At 39.2% G+C, this 10,775-nt stretch overlaps 1 protein-coding gene and 1 long non-coding RNA gene across 10 annotated transcripts in view; one reads left to right on the top strand and one right to left on the bottom strand.

Moving 5' to 3' along the window:
- HYDIN (HYDIN axonemal central pair apparatus protein) overlaps positions 1-10,775 on the bottom strand; it is a 383,131-nt gene that overhangs the window by 8,425 nt on the left and 363,931 nt on the right. For all 7 annotated transcript variants that reach the window (XM_072817829.1, XM_072817826.1, XM_072817838.1 and 4 more), the window contains one exon: positions 711-941. In XM_072817829.1, coding sequence (XP_072673930.1) covers positions 711-941 — 231 coding nt within the window. The remainder of the gene's footprint in view (positions 1-710; positions 942-10,775) is intronic.
- LOC140628595 (uncharacterized) overlaps positions 1-10,775 on the top strand; it is a 57,663-nt gene continuing 46,888 nt past the window's right edge. For all 3 annotated transcript variants that reach the window (XR_012026665.1, XR_012026662.1, XR_012026663.1), the window contains exon 1: positions 1-126. This is a non-coding gene — a long non-coding RNA (uncharacterized lncRNA). The remainder of the gene's footprint in view (positions 127-10,775) is intronic.

Below are 10,775 nucleotides of genomic sequence, written 5' to 3'. Positions count from 1 at the left end.
ATTGTATAATTCCATGATGAAGAATATAAAGACAAAATAAAGGACATGGAGACTCTCTGAAGAACAAAATGGACTTTGGGTTCTGAAGGGGAAGGAAGAGCTCTAGTGAGCCCTGGGAAGAAGCAGGTAGGCTCAAGTTGGAGAAACAGAAGGGATTTTGATGGAATCTGGACAGCGAGAGTTTGCAGCCATACATCAAAAAGAGTCAATAGAAAGTTCATCTCCACATCAGCTCAGAATTCCAGGCCGTGTTTCCCCCACCAGTCATAGGATTTTTGTGCCATGTTCCTGAAGGGGTCTGGGCATAGGCAAGCATATGTATGAGACTGCACACGTGTTGTTCACTTGACATGCTGCTACTACGTTCTTTGCTTTCCTTTTTGCCCTGCATATTCCATGTTGCCTTTATAATTAGCAAAAAACAAAAATATTTTCAATTTGAACAAAGCAAGCAAGCATATGACAGAGGCAAGGGTTCCTAATTAAAAAGTCCCTTTGACACATCTGAGCCAGAGCTCTCGTGTGCCCGTGGGCGTGTGATGACTCAGGCATGAGGGGAAGAGGAAGATCAGGAGTGTCACTGAGGGATTGTCCCCCACTTCCCCAACCACTGTCAACCTCAAGGATGCAGAAGGCCACAGATCCAGAGGCCCTGTGGGCAGAGCCTCTGTCACAGATAGCAGGGGACCTCTGGGGGAGCCAGGGCTTACCTCAGAGTTGGCGGGCACCACGAACTGGGAAGGCAGGCTGATGTCAGGCACCCGGCAATCCGTGGAGAAGGTCACCGAATAGGGCAGAGGGTTCTCCACCTTGATGGAGGCTGACGTGCTCTGCCGCACAGGGCTCACCATCTCGATGGTTCTGATGACACCAGAAGGGATGACCCTGAAACTCACCATGTAGTATAAGAACTCACTGGTCACTTCGTTTCGGAAGATCACCTGGGTTCACAGGTAGAGGGGGAGCAAAAGGGGCAGAGGAGAGAGGTTAGTGGAGGGGCTCTGCTGTCTCATAGGTGCTTTCTCTCTCTTAGCATCGCCCAGGTTCGTGACGCATGGGTGCCTGGCTGACACCGGCTCTCCTGCCCGGTCTGCATCCCCATCCACCAGCCTTTCTCTTTGGGTGTTCTGCTCTGGTTCCTCCCAGGCCAGAGATGAGGAGACAGCCCAGGGTTTGCTCAGAAGAGGCTAGGGCAGCGCTGTCTAGTAGCGAAGGTGAAGGTGACCTGGCGGGGGGGTGGGGAGGGAAACACAGCTAGCTGACCCTGGAGAAGAAGGGACCTCCAGAGGTCCATGCTGTAGTGGGCTTCACTCCTGTGCCAGCTGCTGCTGGAATAGACGGTGATACCAGTGATGATAATGACAGCATCTAACATTTAATGAATGATTACTGAGTGCCAGGCACTAGGAGTACTTGCTTAATGTATACAGTTGGTAGGCAACATTATTTTTCCCCTTGCTATTTCCTTTCTTTCGTGGTCTTATTTTTGTTGTTGTTTTGTTTTGGTTTATTTTTATTTTTGTTTTTGTTTCAAGTCAAGGAAACTGAAATTGAACAGAGTTAAATATCTTGCCAAGGTCATGTGCAGAGAGAAGTGTCAGAGCCAGGATGTGAACAAGGTTGAATTACTCCAGAGCCCATGCTTGTGTCTGCAGTACATCGTCCCCTCACCCCTGTGACTGACACACTAAGCCGCTCACTTTTTTCTGTCCTTTTCCCTGGGTGATTGATGATGTGGGGTGTCTTCTCATGTGCTTATTGGTCATTCACACGTTACTTCTGTGAAGAAGCATCTATCTTAAACTCCTATGCCCCTTTTAATACTTTGAGTTGTGTATCTATTATTACATGGGAATAGTTCCTTCCATATGTCACTTTTGCCTTTCAACCTCTTCCTGTATTTAGCTTTAGAGTGCTTCTGGCACCTGTGTCTTTTACTTGGAGTGTTTATTCTTTTACATTTAAAATAATTCTTTCTTTCTTTGGGGTGAAGTCTGCCTACTTGCTAGTTGTTTCCATTTGTCTTATTTATTTGTTTGCTTGCTTATTTACTTATTTGTTTCTGTTGTTCCTTTCCTATCTTCTTTTGGAATTATATACAGTCTTTTGGAATATATTGTATTTCTTGTACTGGCTTCTTAGCTATATACTTTTTTTAGAGATTTTTTTTTTTAAGAGAGAGAGAGCGAGAGCTAGAGAGAGAGTGTGAGCACAAGCATATGTGTGAGCATGGGGGGTGGGGTGTAGGTAGAGAGAGAGAGAGAATCTTAAGTGGGCTTCATGTCCAGCAGGGAGCCCAAGGCAGGGCTCGATCTCATGACCCTGAGATCATGACCTGAGCCGAAATCAAGAGTTAGATGCTTAACTAACTGAGCCACCCAGGTGCCTCTAAATATTTTATTTTATTTTACTTATTATTTTTTTAAGATTTTATTTTTTAAGTAATTTTTATACCCGATGTGGAGCCTGAACGCTCAACCCTGAGATCAAGAGTTGCATGCTCCACTGACCAAGCCAGCCAGGCACCCCTATATTTTTTAATAATAGATTTTTTTAGTGGTTGTTCTAGAGCTGACAATATGAAGTTTTAACTTGTCAAATTTATTTAAAGTCAGTATTTTATCACTTCCCACTTTATAACTGATCCTTACGCTTTCTATTCACACTTCCAACCTGGCAAATGTATTGACCTTACTATAGTATAATCTCATTGACCTAACAACTCCATCTTTTGTACTTTTGTTGTCATATCTTTTACTTCTACATACATAAGAACACTCACCTTACAATGTTACTATGTTTGTGATCAAATGTTGTCATTTTAAGAAAGTTCTAAGAAGCAGCAGCATATATGTTATATATATATATATTATTTATATAGTATATACTTGCTTATTAATCATTTTGAGTGCTCCCTTTCCTTCCAATAGACCTAAATTTCTGTCTGGTATTATTTTCCCACTATCTGAAGAATATGTATTAGTATGTTGTCCAGTGATGCAAGTCTGTTGCAGTGACTTCTCTCATGTTCTTTTATCTGAAATTATTTCTGTTTTAAAGGATATTTTCAATAAGTGAAGAATTCTGGGCTGATAGAATTCAGCATTTTGCAGATGGCTTCCCCTATATAAGAGAAGTCAGGGGTCATTTTAATTACTGTCCCCTGTATAACAGATTTATTTATATCTGATTGTTTCAAGCTTTTCTCTTTATCTTTGGTTCTTAGCAGTTTTACTCCGATGGGCACAGAAATGATTTTTTTTTTTTTTGTATATCATGGTTTTCCTTATGTTTCTCCTGCTTGAGGTTTGCCATGTTTCTTGTATCTTAAATATATATATTCTACAAATCAAATCAGGGAAGTTTCAGATTTTTTTTTTCTGAATAGTTTTCTGTCCCATTCTCACTTTCTTCTCTGCTGGGACTCATATTACTTATGTATTAGAAAATTTTATATTTTTTCACAGGTTCTTGATGCTCTGGTTCTTTTTATTCAATCTGCTGTTAGCACATCCAGTGACATTTTAATTTCAGCCTATTGTAGTTTTCAATTCTAGAATATCTATTTGGTTCTTTTTTTTATAGTTTCCATTTCTCTGCTCAGATTCCTTATCTGTCCATATTTATTTGAAATACCGTCTTTCAGTTCTGAATATGTTTATAATAGTGCTTTGAGGTCTTTGTCTGCTAGATCCAATATCTAGCTCATCTTGGAGTCCATTTTCACTGAATGTATTTTTCTTGACTATGGGTCACATTTCCCTGTTTCATCATAAGTCTAATAATTTCTGCTGGTGCACTGGACATTGCTGATGATCATTGTAAAGATTCTGGATTCTGTTATCTTCCTTGTAAGAGTGTTGATTTTTATTGTAGGAGGCAGTTCAATCCTTGATTTATTAACTTATCACCTTAAACTTGTGTGGGTTTGGTTAAATGCTTTATTAGAGCAGATCTGTAGATAGCTCAAGGTGTTTCTCAAGACTTTCCAACTTGGTGGGATTCAATCTCTAAATTTTGTCCTTCCTGCATATCTTGCAGATACTTAGTTTTAGGCTTTTTAAGTCCCAAAAGGACTTATCCTAAGGGCATGGTCCATTCTTCTGGTCTTGCTGGTATTTCATCTAGGTTCCTAGGATGTTAATGAGATGTTAATGCAATCTCTTCACTCTGGCTGGGCCAAATTTCCAATGTTCCCCAGCATTGATTAATGTAGCTTTGTCCCTTTATCAATCTCTTTTGGAAGCTGCTCTCTGATAAATCTCATGTAGTCATCTTGTGCATGTGCAGGACAACTTTCAGCCAAAGACTTTGAAGGAAACTCCCATACAGACTTTTGTCTCTTTTCCCCCCAGCACCCTGCCACTCCATGCACTGCTCCCTCTGCTACTCTCACACTCTGTAGACACCAGCTATTTCAGTCGCACCAAACTCTGATTTCTGCGCTGTCAGTTCACTGGGGCAGCTGTGCTAACTCACTGCGCTGTAGTCAGGAAACTGTCCCTTGGCAGAGATCCAGGACAATTATGGAGATTCATCTCATTAGTTTTTCTTCTCTTTGATGGATTGCAGTCTTGTGCTGCATGTTGTTAATGCCTGAGAAGACTTGCCTCAGATATTTTGTCCAGTTTTATAGACATTTATGGTGGGAAGAGTAGTTACCCCATCATAATCAGAAGTGCTTTTGTTTTTTTTTTAATTTTTTTTTATTTATAATAGTCACAGAGAGAGAGAGAGAGAGAGACAGAGACACAGGCAGAGGGAGAAGCAGGCTCCATGCACTGGGAGCCCGACGTGGGATTTGATCCCGGGTCTCCAGGATCGCGCCCTGGGCCAAAGGCAGGCGCCAAACCGCTGCGCCACCCAGGGATCCCCCAGAAGTGCTTTTGATTAAAAAAACCTTTTTGTTGTTTATTTTAATGCATATTATTTTAAAGAGACTCTGATCTGGGTTCACCGTCATTTTTACTTAACACTTTAAAACATATATTTACTTATATTTTTCTGTTCACATGTACAGTTTATGACTATCTCTGTTCTTTCCTTACCCTTCTGATGAATGAAAAAACACCTTTCATTGCCCCATTTGCTTCCCACTGAAAGAGAAAAAAATTTTCATTGCCTTATTTTATTCCTTCCCTTGCTATTTCCTATATTGAGGTCATTTGAAATATTCATTTCAGATTGCTTTTCAAAAGTTATTTGGAATTACCTGTCAAATGAATTTTGATTCTTTGTTTAGTGTATCCTTATGTTTTCCTTTTGAATTCACTTACTTATTTAAAAATTTTTTCTAATTAAAAAACTTTTAATTTTACAGTACTTTTTAAAAAAGGGATTCTATGTATGGGTAGGTTACTTTGAGTCCTTGCATGTTTAAAAATGTCTTTATTTGCCCTTGTAATTGTTTTGTTTGGAAAAAGTTCTATATTGAAAATTACTCTGAATTATGTGAATAGCTTAGTCCACTTCCTTCTTTTTTTATAGACTGAGTGAGCATGTATGTGTGCACATGTGAGGGGGGGCAGAGGGAGAAGGAGAGAGAGAATCTTAAGCAGGCTTGAGGCTCCACGCTCAGTGCGGAGCCCAATGCAGGGCCCAAGCTCATTATCCTGAGATCATGACTTGAGCCAAAATTAAGAGTCAGACCCTTATCCTGCTGAGCCACCCAGGAGCCCCTCCACTCTTTCTTGCATTCAGCATTGCCATGAGAAATCTGATGTTACCATTATTATTTCCTTTTACTTTATCTAGAAACATTTAGGAATTTCTTTTTTATCCCAGTTTTCTACAATTTTGTTCTTATGTATTTAGATTCTTAGTTTGTTCTCTATCATTAAGAGTCTCTTATGGAAAAAAAAAAAAGAGTCTCTTATGGGTGACGGGCACTGAGGGGGGCACTTGACAGGATGAGCACTGGGTGTTATTCTGTATCTTGGTAAATTGAACACCAATAAAAAATAAATTTATTAAAAAAAGAGTCTCTTATGGCTTGTTTCCCTCTCTTCTTTTTTGCTTTTCCCTCTCCCCATATGTTCACCTGTTTTCTTTCTTAAATTCCACATATAAGTGAGATTATATGGTATTTGTATTTCTCTGACTGACTTATTTCACTTAGTATAGTACTCTCTAGCTCCATCCACTTCATTGCAAATGGCAAGATTTTATTCTTTTTGATGGCCAGGTAATATTCCATTGTTTATATTACCTCTTCTTTATCCATCTCCTCTTTATACATTCATCAGTTAATGGATATTTGGGTTCTCTCCATACTTTGGCTATTATTGATGATCTGCCATCAACATTGGGGTGCATGTACCCCTTTGGATCTGTATTTCTGTATCCTTTGGGAACATACCTAGTAATCCAATAGCTGGATCATAGGGTAGTTCTATTGTTAACTTTTCGAGGAACCTCTATACTGTTCTTCAGAGTGACTGCACCGGCTTGCATTCCCAGCAACAGTGCAAGAGGGTTTCCCTTTCTCCACATCCTCACCAATACCTGTTTCTTGTGCTGTTAATTTTAGCCATTCTGACAGTTGTGAGGTAGTATCTCATCATTGTTTGACTTGTATTTCCCTGATGATGAGTGATGTTGAACATCTTTTCATGTGTCTGTAAGCCATCTGGATGTCTTCTTTGGAAAAGAAGTCTCTTCTTCTTCCCATTTTTAAACTGGATTATTTGTTTTTTAGGTGTTGAGTTTCTTAGTAGGTGGATATTAGAACTTTTTGATTTATATTTTATGTCTCACATTTCCTTTCATTCTTCTTTTGAAACATCTTTATTGAGATGCAATTCACATACCATATAATCCACTCATTTAAAAGTGTACAATTTAGTGGTTTTTAGTATAGTCACAAAGTGGTACAAATATCACCACAATCAATTTTAGGCCATTTTCATCACTCTGAAAAGAAACTCTGTCCATTACCAATCACTCCCCATTTCATCCTAACCCATTCACTCTAGCCCTAGGCACCACTAATGTACTTTTTCTTTCTATAGAGCTGCCTAATGAATTTGGACATTTCATATAAGAGAAATCATACAACATGGGCATTTGTGACTGGCTCTGTTCAGCTACCATGTTTTTTTTAAAGATTTTTTTATTTCTATTTTTTACATTTTTAAATTTAAATTCAATTTGCCAACATATAGTATAACACCCAGTGCTCATCCTATCAAGTGCCCTCCTTAGTGCCCGTCACTCTGTTACCTCATCCACCCACCCATCTCTCCTTCCGCAACCCTTTGTTTTCCAGAGTTAGGAGTCTCTTGTGGTTTGTCTTCCTCTCTAATTTTTCCCACTTAGTTCCCCTCCTTCCCTTATAATCCCTTTCACTATTTCTTATATTCCTTATATGGGTGAAACCACATGATGACTGTCCTTCTGCAGTTGACTTATTTCATTCAGCATTACACCCTCCAGTTCCATCCATGTTGAAGCAAATGGTGGGTATTCATCTTTTCTGATGGCTGAGTAATATTCCATTTTGGTGTGTGTGTGTGTGTGTGTGTGTATATATACACACACACATATTGCATCTTCTTTATCCATTCATCTGTCAAGGACATTGTGGTTCCTTCCACATTGTGGACATTCCTGCTGTGAACATTGGGGTGCAGGTGTCCTGGCATTTCACTACATCAGTATCTTTGGGGTAAATACCTAGTAGCACAATTTCTGAGTCATAGGGTAGCTCTAATTTTAACTTCTTGAGGAAACTTCACACTGTTTTCTGGAGTGGCTGTACCAGTTTGCATTCCTACCAACAGTGCAAGAGAATTCTCCTTTTTCCCACATCCTCTCCAACATTTGTCTTGTTAATTTTCCCCATTCTCACTGGTGTGAGGTGGTATCTCATTGTGCTTTTGATTTGTATTTTCCTGATGGCAAGTGATGTGGAGCATTTTTTCATGTGCTTGTTGGCCACGTGTATGTCTTCTTTGGAGAAATTTCTGTTCATGTCTTCTGCCCATTTCATGACTGGATTGTTTCTTGGTTGTTGAGTTTGATAAGTTCTTTTTTTTTTTTTGATACGTTCTTTATAGATCTTGAATACTATCCCTTTATCTGATATGTCATTTGCAAATATCTTCTCCCATTCTGTAGGTTGTCTTTTAATTTTGTTCACAGTTTCTTTTGCTGTGCAGAAGCTTTTTATCTTGATTAAATATCAATAGTTCATTTTTGCTTTTGTTTCCTTTGCCTTCATAGATGTATCTTGCAAGAAGTTACTGTGGCCAAGTTCAGAAAGATTGTTGCCTGTGTTCTCCTCTAGGATTTTGATGGATTCTTGTCTCACATTTAGATCTTTCAACCATTTTGAGTTTATTTTTGTGTTTGGTATAAGAGAATGGTCCATTTTCATTCTTGTGCATGTGGCTGTCCAATTTTCTCAACACCATTTATTGAAGAGACTGTCCTTTTTCCAGTGGATATTCTTTCCTGCTTTGCCGAATATTATTTGACCACAGAGTTGAGTGCCCATTTCTGGGTTCTTTATTCTGTTCCATGGATCTATGTGTCTGTTTTTGTGCCAGTACTGTACTGATCACAGCTTTGTAATAAAGCTTGAAGTCAGGCATTGTGATGCCCCGGCATTGGTTTTCTTTTTCAATATTCTTCTGGCTATTCAGGATCTTTTCTGATTCCATACAAATCTTAAGATTATTTGTTCCAACTCTGTGAAGAAAGTCCATGGTATTTTGATAGGGATTGCATTGAACGTGTAAATTGCCCTGGGTAGCATAGACATTTTCACAATATTTATTCTTCCAATCCATGAGCATGGAATGTTTTTCCATCTCTTCCTTAATTTCTTTCAGAAGTGTTCTGTAGTTTTTAGGGTATAGATCCTTTACCTCTTTGGTTAGGTTTATTCCGAGCTAGCATGTTTTCAAGGTTACCCATGTGTTGCATGTATTAGCACTTCATTTCCATTTCTTTTTAGTGCCAAATGATATTCACTGTATTTATCCATTTGGATTGATGCACATTTGGTTCATTTCCATTTTTTGATTCTTATGAATAATGCTGCTATGAACAGTTATGTACAGGTTCTTGTGTGGACATATGTTTTCATTTTTCCTGGGTATATACCTCGGAGTGAAACTACTGAGTCACATGGCAACTCTGTGTTTAATCATTTAAGGAATGCCAGACTGCTTTCTACAGCAGCTGCACCATTTACACTCCTGCCAGCAATGCAGGAGGGACCCAATGTCTCTACACCTTCTCCAGCACTTATTATTTCCTTCCATTCTTGCCATTTTTCTGTGATCATGTGTTAAAGTCTGTGCTATTACCCAGCTCTATCTTCTAACTTCCTAGTAATCTCTTCAGAGTTCATTATACTACTCAGCCTTCCTCTATGGTTTTCTATTATAAACATTCAATTTGTTTTTAAATTTCCCGGGTCTTTAATTGATTGTTTTCCACAGTAGCCTGTTCTATAATGGATAGGATTATCTGCGTTTATTCCTTTGAGGATATTAATAATATTCATTAAAAATCTTTTGTTTGCTGGGATCCCTGGGTGGCTCAGTGGTTTAGCGCCTGCCTTTAGCCCAGGGCGTGATCCTGGAGTCCTGGGATCGAGTCCCACGTCGGGCTCCCGGCATGGAGCCTGCTTCTCCCTCTGCCTGTGTCTCTGCCTCTCTCTCTCTCTCTCTATGTCTATCATAAATAAATAAATCTTTTAAAAAAATCTTCTGTTTGCTTTAATAACTCCTTTATCTTAGGGGTTTCCTCTTTGCTGAGCTGGTATTTTCTATTTATGGTGGCTTTTTTTTTTCTTCAGATGTTTCATGATATGTTGATTTTAAGGTTCTCTGTTAGCCTGTGAATGTGAACTGAGTGGAGCAACCTATCTCAGTGATTGTAGGAGAGGAGATGACCTCCTAATGCATAGGTTTTGCTAGTATCTCTTCTGGAGGAAAGATCCTAGGTTCTTTGTTTTTTCACTTTAAAATCTTTCCTCAGCTTTTTTCATCTTCATGATAGCTTCTAAAACTATCTATAAATGAGTAATTTCTATGTATTATCTATAAATGAGTAGTTTCCACATATTATCTTAAGCCTTAACCTCTCCTGTGAGCTACTGACCTATATATGCTCCTTTTCTTCAAAGCATGTATTTCATTTTGTAATTATACATTCACAGTACCATTGTTTGGTTAAGACCCTTCTTCCTTTATTGGACTGTGCATTCCATGAAAACAGAGACTGTGCCAATTTTTTATCATTGCTGTGTTGCCCGCATTTAGTATAGTATGTGGCATATGTGCTTACAGATGTTTGTTGAACTAATGAATGAATTAGGAGAAACAGTTCATGCATGAAAGACCCCATGGTATGTTGGAGCTGATAGCTCTGAGTTGAGTCCTGGCTCTGACATTACTATCTATATATACTGGGTGTTCAGTACAATGTTGGCCACTATAAGCATTCAGAAAAAGGGATCTTTTCTCATTATTGTGGTCTGGTGTTTGCTGGCCTAGTGTTATATTCTGCTTAAGGATTTTCATGATTCTGCTGCCTTGAATGTTTGGCGTGTGTCTACATTATGGATGGAGGGCCCTGCATTTGGCTCCATCTTAAAGAGGCTGGGAATTCTGAAAGCCTTTTTGCCAGGTTACTAAATGGTGAGCCCAACAGGAGAAGGATAGGCTGACAGTGAGAGGACATCTTCACTCCCTAATACCAGGATCATCATCCTCAGGGGCAAACCTCCAGGGTCCCAGGGAAATGCCTTTAACGTGTGGATA

This window comes from Canis lupus, chromosome 3, assembly GCF_048164855.1.
Source record: "Canis lupus baileyi chromosome 3, mCanLup2.hap1, whole genome shotgun sequence".
NCBI lineage: Eukaryota > Metazoa > Chordata > Mammalia > Carnivora > Canidae > Canis > Canis lupus.
The sequence above is the reverse complement of the archived record's forward strand: the minus strand, read 5'-3'. Positions and strand labels throughout refer to the sequence as shown.